The sequence below is a fragment of the Microtus pennsylvanicus genome, chromosome 19 (assembly GCF_037038515.1).
Source record: "Microtus pennsylvanicus isolate mMicPen1 chromosome 19, mMicPen1.hap1, whole genome shotgun sequence".
Classification (NCBI taxonomy): Eukaryota; Metazoa; Chordata; class Mammalia; order Rodentia; family Cricetidae; genus Microtus; species Microtus pennsylvanicus.
In genome coordinates, this window is record NC_134597.1 from 17,764,155 (window position 1) to 17,783,583 (window position 19,429).

The 19,429-nt window shown below is 41.0% G+C and overlaps 3 protein-coding genes across 10 annotated transcripts in view; all 3 read right to left on the reverse strand.

The window, feature by feature from the left end:
• Window positions 1–19,429, reverse strand: part of Cadps2 (calcium dependent secretion activator 2) — a 505,709-nt gene that overhangs the window by 316,578 nt on the left and 169,702 nt on the right. The gene's annotated exons all lie outside the window — the stretch shown is intronic.
• On the reverse strand, window positions 12,508–13,978 carry Rnf133 (ring finger protein 133). Of its 2 annotated transcripts, XM_075953650.1 has the most exons (2): window positions 13,503–13,978; window positions 12,508–13,373 (listed from the first exon to the last, which is right to left on the reverse strand). In XM_075953650.1, the coding sequence occupies exons 1-2, from the start codon at window positions 13,976–13,978 to the stop codon at window positions 12,833–12,835; spliced, it is 1,017 nt and encodes a 338-aa protein (XP_075809765.1). In that variant the 3' UTR covers window positions 12,508–12,832. The 2 variants fall into 2 exon arrangements, with proteins under 2 accessions (XP_075809765.1, XP_075809764.1); XM_075953649.1 differs by having other exon boundaries at window positions 12,508–13,978.
• On the reverse strand, window positions 18,035–18,979 carry Rnf148 (ring finger protein 148). Its single transcript, XM_075953954.1, has one exon. It carries the CDS (start codon window positions 18,944–18,946, stop codon window positions 18,035–18,037), a length of 912 nt encoding a protein of 303 aa, XP_075810069.1. The 5' UTR covers window positions 18,947–18,979.

Genomic DNA, 19,429 nt, shown 5'->3' on the forward strand with positions numbered 1-19,429 from the left:
AGTCAGTCCTAGTTTTTATGCTGGTATTTTTGAAATGACTTGTTATAAAGGAAGATACCATCCACAAGGTGTATCCTCCTACTTCACTTGGGTCTCGCTATCATCATCTCTTAAGATGATGATAAGAAGCCTTAGTATTACTATAACTTATTATGCCATGTTTGGTTGATATCACTGGCAGGCATGATATTTTCTGAAGGGAAAGAGAGGAGTGGATGTGGGAGAGAGGAGGGACATAGAAGAGGGACTGGGAGGAAAGGAGGTAGGGGAAACTGTAGTTGGGATGTAATAGATGAGGGAAGAATAAAGAAAAAAGAATAAAAGAGCAATCCCTGTCCTCCCTCTATCTCTCATTCATCATACTTTACCTTCTTATCCTCTTTGTCTCTTTTGCACAAAATACTATTTGACATCTATTGACTATATGTCTCCCCAAAGTAAAAAGTAGCTGCCAGTGGGGTGGATTCCACTTTGGTTGCTGATGAGTCTAAAGTCTAAAAAGAGACTGTCACTTATTAGGAGTCAAAGAAGGATTTGTTAAAAAAGTAATGAAGGCCTGAAGATGATCGACGCTTCAGTGATGAAGAAGACCAGATACAAATCTAGCTACAGGCATCCTAAGATACAGAAGGCTGCAGGAGACACCAAAGGTGGCAAAAATCCGTAACAGTAAGCAGAGGGAAAGCTATGCTCAAAAGGCACAAGCTCCAGAATACAAGAGCTTCATGGAGAAGAGTTCTCGTGGTTCTGTACACAGAAGGAAGTGCCTGGCCTCTATGGCTAGTTAGTGGCTCGCTCCAACTCCGATCCTCATGCAAACTTTATTTGTTACAGCACAAACAAAATATCATTATAGTATTGTTCAAAGGGAGGAGGAGATTCAGATTCTCTAGTAATTCCCATTGTTTGTAGTGTTTTATAGAAAGAAGCACATGTAGTTTTTATAATCAGCTTTTCATGCCACACAGCTAAGAATCTATGTGACATTGATATGTCAAGTCTCATTAAATATCACACATTTTAATCCAATGTCCTTTCACAACAAGAGCTATTATAGGCAGGCAAACCATGGCTACAGTCAAGGCTGATCTCTAATCTTGGGGTTTTCAGAAAATAATTCTCTCATCTGCAACAGAAGATCATTTGCAAAATTCTGTCTGAGAAAGGTCAAAGGTACCCAGATGTAGCTTGCATGGGAACTAAGCATATTTTAAAAAATGCACCGGTGAACAGGTATTGTCTCTCTAGAGATCTCTGATGTGATTTCATCTAATTGGCACGATTACTCTTTGTTTCCTGTTGTGGAAGGGGACTGCTTGTTGGACCTGACCGCCCAGCCATGAAATAATCACACAGAAACTGTATTAATTAAATCACTGCCTGGCCCATTAGTTCTAGCTTCTTATTGGCTAACTCTTACATATTAAATTAGCCCATTTCTATTAATCTGTGTATCGCCATGGGACTGTGGCTTACCCGCTAAAGTTCCTACTAGTGTCTGTCTCTAGTGGCTCCATGGCATCTCTCTGACTTGGCCTTCTTCCTCCCAGCATTCAGCTTAGTCTTCTCCGCCTACCTAAGTACTACCCTATTAGGCGAAGGCAATTTCTTTCATTAATGGTAATCAGATTACACAGAGGGGACTCCCACATCAGTTTTCTGAATTATAATTTTCTCTTTTAGATTTAGTGGTGTAAACCAAGAAGTGGCTAGACTAAGGACATAGTTCCTCTGTGAAAAGAGTGGGAAACTTAGCCTATGGATTCAATGATAATTCTGTTTTACTTATTTTTCTTACACACCTCCATTGTGTACCCAAAGATACTCTACTGGGTACTGACTAACACCTGTGGAATTACCAATCAGTGATCTTCATGTGAAAATTCCACATAATCAATTCAGCATGGGTGTTTTCAATCTACCACCAGAGAGCTTTTCCATATACTTTGTGTGCTATTTTTCTCCACATTTTGGTGGAAATTTAATTTTACCTGGTCCTCTTGGAATGCCATTCTTCCTATTCATTTGTCTGGCTCATATACCAAAGAGATAATTGAAATCTTGACAAAGTTACAGGGAACCAATAACAAAATTAAATGTGATGACTATAAGAAACAATATCTTCAAAGGCCAAGTCTGCCTAGCTGTCCAAATAAGACTTCAAATACACTTTTCTATAGAAGTGCTTAAGATGCACAGTGCTGCTGATCTGAACTGCACACTGCTTCTTTTATGCAAAAGGATTTCATAATGACTAGAAAAACATTATCTTCTTGCCAAATCATTGTGGCTATCTATGAGATGCTTCCTGGGAAGACTGCCAGCATGTCTTCAGGCAGGAGGATGTTGAGAAAGTACAAGAGTCCCACTTATAAGAGATGCCTCTTCTCCTCAATAATGCCAAAGAAAACATTGTCTCATGAGTGTTATAATTTGCAACGTCCTTGAAGAATTCAATTTAGAATGTTTTTTCTTAAAAGACTATTTTTTCAAATGTCATCAATTTGTGAATGCTGTAACAATGGTGAATTGAGTATCGCTAAAAATTAAACAATATCTATTTTTGCAAAATACAAATTATATTTGCATTGGGTCACTATGAATAACCAAAGCCAGCCAGAGGTTTCTCTGCTAGCACTATTTGACTTAATTTTTTTCCATTTACCAAGTTATCCTGACCTCCTCTTCCCAGATCTCTCTTCATGGCCCTGAAGAAGGTATTTTCTGTTCTAAGAAAGGGAAACACTTGTTTGGTCCTCAATATGCTCTGTATATTCCTTCCCCAATAAATATATATCAAAGGGAATCATGTTCTGGGTTTGATCATCACTGCCATGACAAGCACATGTATTTGCTTATCCTATATATTATATCCTGTATCCTATACATAGTGAGAAAAACAGGCACACAAGCTGATTTACCTTGATCTGAAAGGTAAACAGTCTATTAAGTTCAAGAGAAATGAACTCTAGACTCACTGAATAGAGTTCCCTAGTATGTTGTGCCTTTCAGTCAATATTTGTTGAATGGCTTTTCAGGCTTAAATCTTGTAGTTATTTGTTTTTCCACCAGATGGCAACTATGCATGAAAAACAATATTTTTGTTTTTTAATCCTAGAATCTGATTCTCGAAACTGTGAGGAACCCAGAAGTTGTAAATTCAATCATCTTTATAAAATTTGAATTCCTTCTCCGTGCCCCCCAACACCTCCACCACCATCACCACACAACCACCCTCCCCCACCACTACCCCGCCCCACACCCACATACATCACACCACCCCCAACCGACCCACTCCACCAATACCCTCCCACCCAATCACCAAAACCACCACCACCATGGAGATAATAGTCAAACATTTATCAGGCTCCTTAGAGAAAGTCAGACTGTGTGTGGTGAATAACCATTGGTCAGGACTAACTTCTCAAACCTCTGTTTCCAGATGGCATCATTCTCCCCTTAGCCGATATTTTCCCAACTAGTTCTAACCTCCAGAGTAACAAAGAAACGGTACATTTGTCCCAAGGCCATGCTACAAGTGTTTAATGGCAATTAACACACGCCTCTGGTTTCCAGGCTAAACAGACCTCAGGTGTTTCTGAGGGGACCAGAATATCTCCTCGCCCTTCTGACTCTTCACAGCACATAGCTGGTTTTGTGTGAATGGGATCATTTCTTTCAGGTCTGTTCTATTATGCTTTCTGTTGCTGTGGTAAACGCCACGACTGAAAGCAATTTAGGGAGGAACGGGTTTATTTGGCTTAGATTTCTAGGTCACAACCCATCATTGAAGAAAGTTATGGCAGGGACTCAAGGAGGAACAGACAATATGAATCATGGATCAATACTGTTGATTGGCTTGTTCCCATGGCTCAGGCTCAGCCAGCTTTGTCCCTCCCATGCAAGGGCTAAGCAGACGAAACCTGCTCAGCTACCAAGATCAGATGAGATCATGTGTATTCAGAATGCTATGGGTATGGATTCTGCCACTAGCATTCTTAAACAATGCAGGACCATCAGTCTATGGTGTCACCCACCCTGGGCTAGGTAGGTCCTATACCAATAAAAAATTAAGAAAATGGGGCTGAAGAGATGGCTCAGCAATTAAGAGCACTGGGTGTTCTTATAGAGGACCTGAAGTTTAATTTCTGGCACCTACATGGCAGCTTACAACCTTTTATAACTCAAGTCACAGTTGATGTGATGCCCTCTTCTGGACCCCATGGGCACAAGACACACTTGCTTCACTGACATACATGCAGAGAAAACACACATAAATGTAATTTTTAAAAATGTCAAGAAAACACCCTACAGATATACCCACAGGCCATCTGATAACGGCAATTCTCCAATTAAGACTCCTTCCAGATAACACTTGTCTGTGTCATATTGACACTTGAAGCTAAGTGGGAAATCTGTTCAACTATTCATCTCTTGGTAATAACTTTCTATAAAACCACAACTCTATCTTCAGTTTCCTGTGACCATTTTTCTTTCCATAGATCATATAATTTATCTAAGATAGCAATGATATTTTCTTCCTACTAAAAAGTGAGTCCCAAGAGAGAAATGACTGCTGGACTGGCAGCAGAGAACCCTTCAAGGAACCAGTATTTGCTGAATGGACCCATGAGCCACCCACAACAGAGGGAAAATCTCACAATCAAGGGAAGAGTAGTGATTAATTCCTACCGGAGAAACAGTGCTGTTACTCATGTAGGAGAAGACACCACATACCTTCATCGGTGATTCACACTCCCAATGGTGCATTTTGCACTTATTTGAACTGAACACCAGCCAGTATGTATGAAACTATGACCAAAGAAAGTTTGCATGATTCCCTTCTGAATGTCACCTTCGGCCACTGTTTAAGTATTCAAGTATCTGTACAAGAGAGGGTCCTGCTGCTTTAATATTCATGCAATAGCGGAAAGGTTTATTTTGGCTCACAGTTTCCTAAGTCTCGGTCTTGGTTCTCTTGACTGTGTTGTTTTGAGCCTGTGGCAGAGCGAGCGAGAGAGAGAGAGAGAGAGAGAGAGAGAGAGAGAGAGAGAGAGAGAGAGAGAGAGAGGAGTGGCGGGGGAGGGAAAGGGGGAGGGTGAAAGAGAGAGGGAGGAAAAGGCTAGTGTCCCAGGATCCCCTCCATGGGCATACCTACCTGGCCCATCTGGCCTCTCCTTCCTGTTTCAGGACAGCACCCTCCACCAATGCCATCAACTGGGGACAACACCTACACATGAGTCTTTAGGGGGACATTTAGAATCCAAAGTACGATATCTTTTGATTTTGTTTGTTTTTCGAGACAGGGTTTCTTTGTGTAGCCTTAGTTGTCCTAGAACCTGCTCTGTAGTCCAAGCTGACCTCAAACTTAAGAGATCTGCCTGGCTCTCCTCCCCAAGTGCTGTGATTAGAGGCATGCACATTGCACCTGGCTCCAAACCATAACATCTTAAGAACCCAGTACAAAGGAATTGGAAAGCATCCTCTTCTATTGGTGGCTGCAGAATTGAGTGTAATGCTCCATTTTGTTTTTGTGTTATTTTCTATCATTCTGATTTGGAAATTTCAATCTGTCTAAAATCTATTAATTTTCGTCACAACTTCCTCAGCAGATGTGATAGTGGTGGTGAATAAAGAAGCAGCAATGTGAGCTGGAAGAAGCATTTATATGCATAAATCAGACCAATCGCACACTTGAAATGTGCTTAAAGTTATCTCAGAACTGATAGCAACTGCTGTAATATTCATAATTGCTTTCACTTAATATTAGTTCTGATTACAAGTGTATGATGAATTCTAGCTAAAAGGAACAGATCCTCTGATTAAATGAGATTCTTAAACTCGAATGTGCAGCAGAGCCAGTGGAGGACTCCCTGAAAACAGCCAATGGATCCCCTAAGATTTCTGACTGCATATACCTAAGTGAAACCTAAGATGGAGGGGGGGTGCAGGTGATGCTGATTGCTGTTGCCACAGTGGGACTCACCATGGCTCTGAGGTATTCACTGGGGACAGAAAATAAATTCAGGTGACTTTATAGAGATGACACATATTCTTTTAGAAAAGAAGATCTGGGTTGTACGACTGAACTTAAAACAGCCAATATCAAACAGCAAGGGAATTATGAAAATTGCTAGTCTTTCGAACTTCTTTGAGAAAGGCACCTCACATCAAAAGTCTCTGAGTAAATAAGTGCTCTGCACAGAAGAGCTACCTGCTCCTCAGTCAGCACAGCACCGCCAATGTCTTTAGCTGGGATTTCTCTTACGTGGTTCTATCCTTTCAGTTTTCAAAACTGCACTCATGCTAAGAGTTTCTCCTTCGCTTAAACGCTTAAGTATCTAGCTGCTTGTCGTGTACAGGTTAAAACAATCAGCTATGGAATTATTCTAAATACAAATATAGAGTTAACATGAAACTGGCAGCATCATTTGAGTGCTCTTGACATCCTGACCATGAGAGCAGAGACACGAGCAGACTGTCACACGGGACTGCAGTGCAGCTGCTCAGGGTGGATCAACTTCAAGACCTTCCAAGGTTACATGGATAGAACACCTGCCTAACGTGCATCAAGGTCTAGGTTCAATCCCTAAAAATATGTAAATTAAAGAAAAAAAAAGAATAGGGTACTTAGTGTTGATGCCAATCTTGCCGTTTCTGCGATGACTGCATGAGTTCCTACCTAAGAAAGGCACAATTGAATTAACTGTATCCTGCAACACTGTAGCTATAGTTAATCCTCTACCATTCCTAGATTACTTGCCATTGCCATCTAGGTTTGAAGCATTGGAAGTCATGGACCATAAAAAACAGGAATACTATGTAGAAAGGCAGCCAAAATAATATAAAACAGGAAAATCATCACAATATAAGTAGAATTTGAGCGAAAATTTGTGAGTTAATTACAACTTACTACTTACCATGTATCATTCTTTGGCTGTTTAATTTTAATTTAAATGAATTTAATTGGGCTAGAGCAACATTTCCAGCTCTTTATTATCACTTAGAAGTTCTATTGTTTCTCGATTTGGCATTCTCTGAGTTTCAATACATATTTTTTTAACCACACATTATGCCATCTGTTAGTTTCCATTTTGGTGAATGTTACTGTTATAACCTAGAGGCACACACCAGAAGAGGGACATTATCCCTGACTCTTCACCGTTCCTCAAACGACTCCTGACCTATCTCCACCTCTTCTATTTGATTGGTGTATTGCTACATTGGTGATACATAAAAAAATGAAAATGACAGAAAGCTTTCAAATCAGTGTTGCCTTGGTCATAAAAAAAGGAATATGGAAAAATTTGTACCAGTAAATAAGAACATGGTATCTTGAAGATAACTCACCCATTTGCCTATTATTGAGTTGGCACATACTTGAATACCAATGCTTATGCTAAAAACCAACAGCATTTTGAATGTCCTGTCTTATCAAGTCCTCAAGCAAAACTATATTGGCCATTTGAAATTCTTTATGAAACATTTGTTCCCACTGCTGCCTCCAGTAGAACGATGTTATCACATTTTCAGTGTGTGTGTGTGTGTGTGTGTGTGTGCGCGCATAAACCACCACAGTATGTATGGTGCACAAACCACTACAGTGTGTGTGTGTATGTGTAGAAACCACCACAGTGTGTATATGTATGTATGACAGGAGAAGGAGGGAGGGAGGAAGGGAGGGAGAAAGAGAGAGAGAAAAAAGAGACAGAGAGAGAGAGACAGAGAGACACACACACACAGAGAGAGAGAGAGAGACAGAGAGAGACAGAGAGAGAGAGAGAGAGAGAGAGAGAGAGAGAGAGAGAGAGAGAGAGAGAGAGAATGTGTAAGTAGGAACTCAGATTGTCAAACTTGATGGTATGAGCCTTTACCCACTGAACCATCTTGCTGGTGCTGAGAACAGCTTTTCTAAACCCAGAGGTATTTCCACTTCAAATATTTTCAGAAGATATTTTTCATTTCTCCAGGTGAAACCGATCTCTAATTTCCAGAAGCCTATTTTAACTCTTTTCAGTGAAACTTAAGTCTTTCAAAATTGATACTTTGATTTCTACATAAATATATTTCATAAATTGAAATCAAGTAATCTCGAAGGAAATTAAATAGCCGAAGCTCTTTGTCATAGCCCTATGCCTAGTTCCCAATCTAGAGTACAGCTGAATTGCCCTGATCAACTTCATAGAGATTGGAGCTGCGTCTAAGTCTAGAGATGTAAGTAGGCGCATTGAGCCTTTTAACTCTTCACCAGGCTATTCGGATATGCAGCCTAGGCTTAGAAATACTGCCCTGCAGAAAATGGAGAGGTTATACATTTTTAATAGGAGCAAAGGTCTTGTGAAAAATAGATAATGAAGATCCACTACAACCCAAATAATGAGCGCCTTCTGTGGAACAGAGGTATTAAAAGCAGGTACTTTGATTAAGAGTAAATGATACTAAGAAAACGGTTAAGAGGAAGCAAAATATGGTACCTGGATGGTAAAACAACTTGAAATTTGAGTCTGTGTCATGCTGGAAAAGAACTGGAGGGGAGGGAAGCACTGGCGGCTGAGGGAGATCTTCGTGACAATGAGAGTCAGAAGCAAGGCTGACGGAAAGGTGGGGATGGGGCCAACCAGATTTCAAGCGGAAATTCTGTGACCGGTGCTCTAACTTGGCAAGCTTTCAAAGACAACAGAACTTGATATGTGGCAAAAACAATGTTAATGGGGAGCTGGTGAGATGAGCCAGACAGTAAAGTAATTGTCTTACCTACTCGAGGACCTACATTCGATCCTAGCACCTGGGGAAAAAAAAACCAAAAAACAAAAAAATCCTGAACCATAGTCTACCCTTCTATTTCCAGCTGGGGAGGCAGAGACAGCAGAATCTTTGGGGCTTGATGGATGGCCAGTCAAGCCAAATCAATGACCTCTAGGTTCAGTGAGAGACCTTGTCTCACAAAGTAAGGGGAAAGTGATTGAAAAGGCACCTAACATTAACCTCTTGCTTCTCCATGCAGGTACACATATATGTAGCCACCTATATCCAATCACCCCTCCCCCCACCTCACACCGAGGAGATAATTGCTGAAATAGAGATGAAATAAAAAAAAAAGCAGGTAAGTTATTAAATCAGTGATTGACATGACACACCTAAGCTGATCGGGCAGACAGCGACCTGGGGAGAGAAGTGTAACAAGTTGGGTAGAACTGTGTAAATGGGATGTCTGTGATGACATATTGGAACAACAGTTTCAACAATTCTGGGTTACAAGTTCGTCTCCTTCTCTCTATATAACACCCACCCACCCCCAAATAAACCCGTCTTTTGCTGAAAGCCAGGTATGTTTTAAGATATTCCTATGATAGCTCATGCAATAATTTCTAAACAGTTAAAACCTGTTAAAGACTGAAATCACAGTAATTACAAAAGAAACCAAAGCACTCTTAAAACTTCAGGTGGCGCTTATTGGTGAGCAATGAATTAGAAGACGGAAGTCTCTGTTATAATGATTGTAACTCAGACACAACAGGGGACGATGTCCCCTTTGCCACTCAGAGTTCCCCAAGACTTTGATAGTCCTCTTCTTGGTTCCTGTCTGTTGTTTCAATATCCAGATGTCTGGAAAGAGACCACTGTAAGTACACAGTGTGCTCATCAGGCCAGGCGGGTCCCTGGCTCACTAGACCTTATGAAATGCTCACAGTACTTCAAAGTTATTGACCAACATTTCTTTCTAGGATCATTACAACCATTCTACAGCAAGACACGAAGATGTTACCATTGCAGCTTATGTTTAATGTGTGCTATTCTGATGTGGGAGTGTCATATCAATCTGTTGATTTCTTTGGCTAAGCAATAAAGAAACTGCTAGGCCCATTTGATAGGCCCACCCTTAGGTGGGTGGAGTAAACAGAACAGAACGCTGGGAGGAAGAGGAAGTGAGGTCAGACTCCGCAGCTCTGCTCTCCGGAGCAGACGCAGGAGAGACGCCATGCTACCTGCTCCAGGGAAGACACACGCTATGAAGCTCCGACCCAGGATGGACTTAGGCTAGAATCTTCCCGGTAAGCGCACCTAGGGGCGCTACACAGATGATTAGAAATGGGCCAGAGCAGTGTTTAAAAGAATACAGTGTCCGTGTAATTATTTGGGGCATAAGCTAGCCGGGCAGGGCAGGCGGCTGGGGTGTTTGGGGACGCAGCCCCGCCGCCGCTCCATATTACTACACTATTCAGTCATGCGATCACAGGGAAAACTTGCCCCACTAATGACGAGAAAAGAGATTTTATTTTCATTAAAAAAAAAAATCAACACCCTGCTCATTGTGGGGCATGGGGGCAGGAAACCACACACTGACCACCGAAGAACACTAAAACCTATAAAAAAAAGATTATCAAAAGGAAACTCATTATATTGGCATTGTGCTAAAGTACTATACTTTCCAGTTCCATATCATCAAGCAAAATATATTAGCATTACTGGATCCAATACAAAATGCCATCGCCTATAGTGCAGGTACACATACTACAACAAATACTTAATATCATATAACTATCTAATAGCATGGTGATAATTCTAGGTCCAGGTTACTTAGCCCACAAATAAATAAAATAAACCTGGAATAAAAGTGCTTTATTGATTTATTTATAGCTACTCACTAGAAGGGCAGGGCTGAAGCTGCTGTTTCGTTTTCACTTAGAGAGCGGCTCTGCAGAGCACTTGGCTGCATTGTCAGAGACATAGAGGCACTCAGTGCCTCCAGTTCCCAAGTTCACAGACCCGACCCTCCTTTCCTATCTCCTATGTTAAATGTTCACTGTGCATCCTAGCAAAAGACACCTGTTACATAAGCGAACAAATGGTAATTCGTTAAACCTGGGAGTTAAGTCTAAGCTTGGCGGTGATGGACAAAGGAGGGGGGGGGGTAAAAAGAGGAAAACTGAAGCCAAGAGGATACAGAGGAGGAAAAGGAGAACACGGTGGCATTTTGAGCAGAAAGGATAAGAAAAACCCTCATGAGCTATGCCTATTAAGAACCTCAAGTAAATTTCTGAGGCGCTATAATGATCTAGAACTTTGAGTGGAGAAAATGCCACAGTAAGAGACATACACATTTCAGGTATTTTCTTTGCTTTTTTATGGTAGTCTTTGTGGTGATGGAAATGGAACCCAAGTTCTTCAAGGCCTTGTACAAATATTTTGCAATGTACCAACCCAACATTTCCACAGCTTTGCTGAAAACCACTGGAGCCAAACCATCAGCCCCAGCTCCCAGTGGCCAACTTATAGTCTAAGGATGGCGGCTCATCTATTCCGCATTCTTTGACCCAAGAAGAGTTCTTGTAGAGTTCTCTGGGTCCTTCTCTCTCATATGACAACAGGTACTCCAAGAAACAACTTTACTGTCCTAAGAAAATCCTGGAGACACTGAAAATTCAGTTCTTGCTAAATCCGCCAGTAAACCTGGTATTGTGTGTGATCAGTTGTCAAACTTTCCCAGGGTCAGGAACACAAAGGCCTGTATGGAACAGGAAGCTGTGGCCTCCTGGCATCTGTCCAAGCTCTGCTGTATCTTGGCTCTCCTGGCCCGGCAGGAATGCCCTTCCTCCCTTAATAATTTCCACTGGATTGTGACTGCAGCTGAGCACTTCCCTTCTGCAGGAACAATTCACAAAATTCACACTCACCAGTCCCCTCTAGCACTGCCGAATAATTCAAACTCCAGTACTGGTCGCAGACAGTTCAAAGGCTCATTGAAATTATGGTAAACTACTACGAGAGTCAATATGAATTATATTGAATTCAACACTAAAATCAAAATTTGCTATTTTTGTCAATGTGATTTTGGAAGTAAAATTTCAGAATCAGTTTTCCATTATTTCTTACAATAGGAATAAATAGCTTAGTTTATCAGATTAAAATGTAACATATTATGAAAAATATCTATACTTTATTATCCCTAAACTCACTCATCAAAAAGCCCTTGAGTGGCCTACACTGTGCAAGACTACATCCAGTGAGCACAACTAACAAGAACCCGCTATGTCAGAACGGTCACCCCACATGGTGCTACTTTCTCCAAAATAAGCTGGCATGGTGTAAACATTTTCTTTAAGGACAAAAACGAAAAAAAAAATCTGGATTTGGATTGAATCTCCTGGAAATTAAATGTGACAGGACAAAAGAACACAGAAATTATATAACTTTATTCAACAAATTGTGATCATATAATGCCTATAAGTAATATTGGGCACTGGAATATTTACTTTTCATAGAGTTTTACTACTTTATTTCTAAAGTTGTTATGCAGACACCTGCTATATGAAACTTACTGATAGAAGAGAACTCTTGATGAAGGATAAGTAAAAAATTCTATATCACAAATTTTCATTTCAAAGAATGAAAAAACACTGCAACATAATGATTTCAAATTACTATCGTATAGTATAATTTTTACTCTTGCTAAAAGACGAAAGTTAACCGATGATTTCTTATAAGAAAAATGCAAAAATATATTTAACGATTTTCTTACCAAAATAAAGCCATGTATAAACACATAAATATAATTTAGGGGGGAAGTTTGACCCTGGTTTTAACACAGGCTAATTAGAAATAAACACAGGCACACTCACAAGAATAACACATTCACAAAAAGTTAAAATTGGCAGTGGTAAAAAGCCATAAAATCCTGTCAGGTTTTCTTTCCCCTGTATTTGAAGCTTGACAGTGAATTTGGGAAATGAGCAGACAGCAAATGACACACAACGCACACAAAAAAAGCACTTCAGACAAACTGCTTGTCAGTGTGAGGACCTGATTTGACAAACAGGTTTAATCCACTTGCTCAAAGGTCAAGCTGTCCAAGTGAAGGATGACCAGTTTCCTCTGCTGCAGGAGGCTGGCTGCCAGTGTTTGGAGGAGTAGGGTGCTCCTGTACATGGGTCACTTTTCCTGAAGTTCTTGCAGGCGGAAGTTCATTATTTGTCTCTTCTTCCACAGGTAAGAAGGTTCCAGGCAGTTCATTGGCCATCAGAACTTGCAGAGACTCTGTTCCATCCTCAATGTCCATTTGAATCCCCAGAGCTTTCAGGATATCACATTTGCACATGGGGCATGTGCCATGGGCTAGAATCCAGGGGTCGATGCAGTTCTTGTGGAAGAAATGGTTACAGGTGAGAATACGCACTGTATCGTTAGGTTTATAGGACTCAAAGCAGATGACGCAGCTGTCCGCATTAGGATGGACTTCCTCGTCGCCCTCTTTTAACACTCGAATTTGCAGCTGGCCAAAAGCTTTCTTGAGTTCTCTTGTTAACCGCTTCCATCTCCTGTCCTCAATCCTTGCAACCCAAAGTCTCCGAATATGATAAAAGGTGAAATATGCCAAAGTAACAGTTGTGACGATCATAAAAGAGACAAAATAGTGGTTGAGCCAGATGATATGTTTCCTCCCCACCTCAACCATGACTGTAATGTGAACTCCCTTCCGGAGCAAATTCAAAATTTCCATGCCTTTCAGGTTACCAATCATAACTACAACGGTGTCATCAAACGCCTGGTGAGACATAGGGAAAACCTGGTTGCCGGTACCTGGAAAGTTATAGATGATCACTCCTCTGGCTCCGTTCTCAGATGCCACCTTAATTTTCTGTGTGAAAGTGCAGCCTCCTCGTTCAATGAGCGCGATCCACTGCTCATTGTTCCGTGGCCGGTTGAAAATGGTGTTGGGATCACAAGCGTTTTGAGTTTTCCCCTGTGGCGGGACAACCACCCCTGCTACTCTCTTCAGGCTGGAACTTCTCCCGAAGACCCCAGTTTCCCCCAGCTCTGACAGCATACGGTTCCCCACATGAAATGAGATGTTCATGTAAGCCGTCCAAACTGCACTTGCTGCGCAACAGTTCTGACCAAGGAGCCAAACGAAACCGAATTTCAGAAGCCAGAAGGACGCAGCGCTGTTTGGCCAAGTGCCAGTGTAAAGGAGAGTCATCCCTGCCTTTCGCGAAGGACTTTAAGAGCCCACCCAAACAGAGGGTGTGGCTTCCACATCTGCTGACAATCAATTCCAAACGAGGAAGGAAAAAGGAGCTTCTGGGTGAGAACACGATCCGCTGTCTCCCAACATGGTTCAGCAAGAGATTTCCAAAGATGTCTTCAGTTTCAGATGTTTGATTGGAGAGAAAAACTTTAGATAGTAAAGAAATCCCTGCCTCACCACTGTAACTTTGGAAACTGCTTACTGTTGTTGCATGAGGTGATTGTGACATAAAAGACCAAGCAGCCAATTAGGGAAGAGCTCAGAGCACACTGTAAATGCATTGGCTTAGATGTTTCCACTGTGGCTATAGGTAGTTTGGGAATGCTTATAAGACGATTTCAATCACTGAGCCATTTAAAATGGTAATAGGTAGCACATTAAATTTTTTTTTCAAAAAATCTCTGCAACTGACTCTTCTTAAAAACTCAAAACATATATAAGAATGCTGTACAACTGTCACATTTCCTAATCTGACAAAATGGTTTGAAATATACAAAGAATCATAAATTAGGACTGTGACCAAATGAGAATGAAAGGCAATGAGATATTTGGTCCCTGTCAGTTTCTTATCACCATGCAAAGAAATAAATGACATACAATTTCTGAGACATTTATTGGTTTTGTCTCATTTTGATCTTTTAAAGCAGTGTTTCTCACAGGTCATGACCCCTTTGGCAACTTTTAGCTCCAAAATATTTATATTACAATTCCTAACAGTAGCAAAGTTACAGTTAAAAAGTAGCAATGAAAGTAATTTTCTGGCCGGGGTGGGAGGTGGGAGGGATGGGGGATGTCACCACAGCATGGGGGAACTGTATTAAAAGGCTGCAACAGGCTGGGCGGTGGTGGCGCACGCCTTTAATCCCAGCACTCGGGAGGCAGAGGCAGGCGGATCTCTGTGAGTTCGAGACCAGCCTGGTCTACAGAGCTAGTTCCAGGACAGGCTCCAAAGCCACAGAGAAACCCTGTCTCGAAAAACCAAAAAAAAAAAAAAAAGGCTGCAACATTAGGAAGGTTGAACATCAATGCTAAAGTACAGTACAGAATCCAGCTCAATTTTCTTGTCTCATTCTTACCCAGACAGCCCTGCAGCACATACAGGTGAGTAGGAATAAATATATATAAAAAAACTTAACATCTTACAGGAGTTTATTTCTTTGCAGACGCTGACAGGTATTACCAACCTAGCCAACCTCTGAATGAAGAGAAGAAAGGATGGAAGAGTAAAGACTAAACACAGCTGTAGAATGCAAGTGCCACTATTTTCCAAATGTAACTTAATTTTTTAAAAAAGATTAAAATGAACCAAAATGACAGTAACAATGGTGACAGGTCATGGAGAGAAGATGCTGACAAAATTTTTGACCAAACATAATATCTCTCCTAGAAGACTCTATACACCCTGCCATCTCTGGCTCCATTTTTACTGCCTTTATTCAATGGCTTTAAATAACTTTAAACGCATAGAATTAACACACATTGGCAGTGACAAATGTTGCTATATGTGTTCTCATGTAGGTATCAATATGTTTCTACTTTGCTAGCTAGAAAGTCAAAGCTAAGGACTTTTACCCTGAACAAACGTTTTTGGTCTCTATATGCGGGTTTGGAAAACAAGTCATTTAAAACTGGTACTTTTTGTAGTTTATGAAGTAACAAGCTGAGGCAGGAATGAAGAAACTTCTACATGCAGAACAAAAATTAGCATATAAGGTTTCGGCCAGGGAAATTCCACAGCAGCTCCCAGCCTTCCTAATGCGTTCACCCTATACTACAGTTCATGTTGTGGTCATCCTCAATCACAATTTTTGTTATTGTTACATTATAACTAATTTTTCTACTTTTGTGAGTTACAATGCATGTATTTTTGGAGCTAGAGGTTTGCCAAAAGGATCACCACCCTACAGGTTGGGAACCAATGCTCCAGAAGCTCACAGAGCAATATAGGTTCTTGCCATTCCTCTTGGTTGCCTGCTAGAATTAAATGATAAGACCTTATTGTTAAAGGCGGGGCATACCTTGGATTCATGGTACAGAGAAATCAGGCTGGAACAGAGCTAGAAGCTGGCTCCCGAAGGCTAGCTCTCTCAACTCTGAAAGATGCTATGCAGGCTACTGATAGAGAAAAAGACATCAAAGATCTTACACAGTTGTGACTCCTATGATCTACAAAACCAACTTGCCAGGCACGATGCACTCACTCGTGTAATAGTAGCATTAGTGTTGGTGAGCAACAGCTATGATTGAATTGGACACCCATGACATGGTAGGTAATCTGTGTCTGGTACTGTAAACCTGGTCAAAAATACACGGCTAAGGAGATCACAGGTCCTAGTGCAAGGTGACAAGTGTTAAACTGTGATCCAAGTATTGTTTATATTCACAGACATTGACTACCCTCGGTCTTCATCAAAGAAGCCTCTCTTTGTCGTGAACAGTAGTAAATACAGAGACTCCTGACTACACAGTGTTGAACTAAGTGTCCTTCTTCAAACAAGACATTTATGCCAGTCCAGAAGAAGATGCAGAAAGAACGTAAAAGCTGGAGGACTAGAAGAAAGGACTTCAAAATACTATCTCCTGGAAAAGGCATGTGATTGAAATTATGAACTCACAGAAGCTGTGGACGTCGGACTGATTCTGTACAAGAATGGACACATCAATAGTCAGGCATAGTTGCAGGAAAGGCTCATAAGAGTCTACTCTTGAGTGCAGAACTATTTCTTCCTAATGGACTCAGGGGAAGAGGGAGCCATTGCCTTCAGTCGTAAACCCATTCATGACTGCACCAGACCCCAGTGGGTGGTTCTGATCTAATAGTCAGCCAGAAAGTACTGCTTAAACTGTAAAGGTCCTAACTTAGAAGGAATTAGTGGCGGTGAGGGGTGGAGACTGATAGGCTGAAAAGGGATAAGGGTATCTGGGGTAGATTAATCAGAATACATTGCATATATGCACAAAACTGCAATTAACAAAATAAATTAAAAGTTCACATAAGTTGCATAACTCAAAAAATATTAGTGTGAAACTTTTCATCCACCATGGTTGATTTTCTCTTGCTGAAGCAATGTCTGACTCACTTCCAAACAGCTCCTCGGGATAAGCACAGTAAACAGTGTGTAGACTTGCAAAGACCCCACCAATGCCATCTGCATTGAACATTAAAAGCAAGCTAAGAGAGATTTTTCACCCAATCCACAAACCCTTGTCTTTCAGCTTTTTAATACTACGTAGGTGCTTACCCACTCACCAGAAATGAGAGTGAAAATGAGTCAAATGTAATATTGGAATTGAAACGGAACAAAATGTTTAGTTCTGCTGTAGTGCCAAAGGCCATATAGATTCTCACTACCAACTGAGAAGAGAAGCCAATGATGACAGCCCCTAAGGGATATTTCTAGAAGAAGCTCTTGTCACCATGGCTGTTTCACTATGGTAGGATTTAAAGACCCATAACAAACAGGTGACATTTTGCAATACTGCTCTAAGCAATGCCTAAAATACCTTAAAACTTTTATGTATGTAACAAATTCTATCCTGTAAAATTATAAGAATAAAGTACATTCAACCCATAGCTTTGGAAAACAGAATTTCATGGATATTATTAAAATTAATTAACCATGACAATTTAAATCCAGTTAGGATGTAAACTGTTTGGTGAAGTATTAAAACAAAGCCCCCAAATAAATATCTTAAATGAAATGGTATAATAAATAGCCCAGCCATTCCCCACTACATCAGTGTCATAAAACAGAAATCTGAAGATCAGAATGGGTATTACTTTTAAAATATACCTTCTTTCTTATTTGGCGACGCATAACAATGTCTAGCAACTAAACTGACCAAAAAGACAACGGTTGATGAGTATGATATGGAGTTTTATTTTCAAAGCACACGCATTTCATCTTCTGTGGCTAGATAGAGGAACCAAGGGTCAAGTTTTCTCTGTGCGTACGGTGCATTGAGAGACTTCATCTAGTTTTAATCTGTGCAAAGCTCTTGAGCTTCCTAATGGTTCAGAATGTCACACTTGCACATGGGGCATGTCCTATGGGCTAAAAGCCAGGGGTCAATGCACATCTTGTGGAAAAAATGCCTGCAGGTTAAAATGCGTATTACATCCTGTGCTTTGTACATATCAAAGCAAACGACACAGTTGTCTTCATTTGGGTCTAGTTCCTTATCCCCTTCCTTGAGCACTCGAAGTGGCAGCTGACCAATAGCTTTCTTCACATCGGCCTTTATCCGTCTTTGCCTCCTGGTAGAAGAATTGGGCACTCGGGGTCTCCAGGCACAATACAGGAAGAGGTAAGCAACTGTGGCTGCCAGGAAGGTGAACAGAGACATGACATAGTGACTGAGCCATGGCATATGCATCCTCCCCACTTCAATGATGATTGTCACGTAGACACCTTTCTGGACCAAGTGCAAAAGCTCCATGCCTTTGAGGTTGCCTATCATCACGGCAACGATATTGTCTGTGCCCTGGTGAGACATGGGAAACACCTTGTTGCCTGTACCTGGATAGTTATAGATGATCACCCCATTTGCTCCCTTCTCTGCTGCCACGTTGATTTTATGAGTAAAAGTACAGCCTCCTCGTTCAATGAGGGCCAGCCAAGAGTCCGCCTGATCAGGCCTGCTGAAGTTGGTCAGAGGATTACAAGCATTTTGATTCCATCCTTCAGGTAGTACCACGGCACCGGATGCCCTTTCCAGAGGAGAATGATTCCCATACACTCCACTCTCTCCTAGTTCTGATATGATCCGGTTTCCCACCTGGAATGTTATATTCAGATGAGCCGTCCATATTGCTTTTCCTTTGGAGTCTGGGAGGCTAAGCAGTAGAAAGATGATAAGCCTCAACAGTCGAGATGAAACAGACCTATGAGCTGAATGTGTAAGTCCAAGTGGGTTCATTCCTCCAGTAACTGACAGACAGGAAAAACAAAACAAAATAACAGCTGCTTTAAAAGAAGGTAAAGTAGCTGGCCTGAGCTGTCGAGAACAGATTGCTAAAGCCCAGAAATGACGAAGGTCTGCCTGGATGGAAAACACCTTGCTCCTTCCAGCATTTTTACTCTTGGTACTTTATCTTATAGTGAAAATTCAAGAGATGTTATTAGTTCAGTGTGATTTCAGGAAACTTATGACTTCCTAATGGGTAAATTGTGACATCAGAGGCAGTTAAGCCAATCCAGTAGTTTATATTAATGCAATGTATACTGAAATCCCATTGGTCAAAAGGGCTACTAAGCAATAAGTCAAGAGGTATGTATTCATACATATGTCTATGTATTAGTATATGAATTAGATTACATGTTATTTTATATTATATAAACATACACACACACACACACACACACACACACACACACCCCACACCACTTAGAACACACTCAA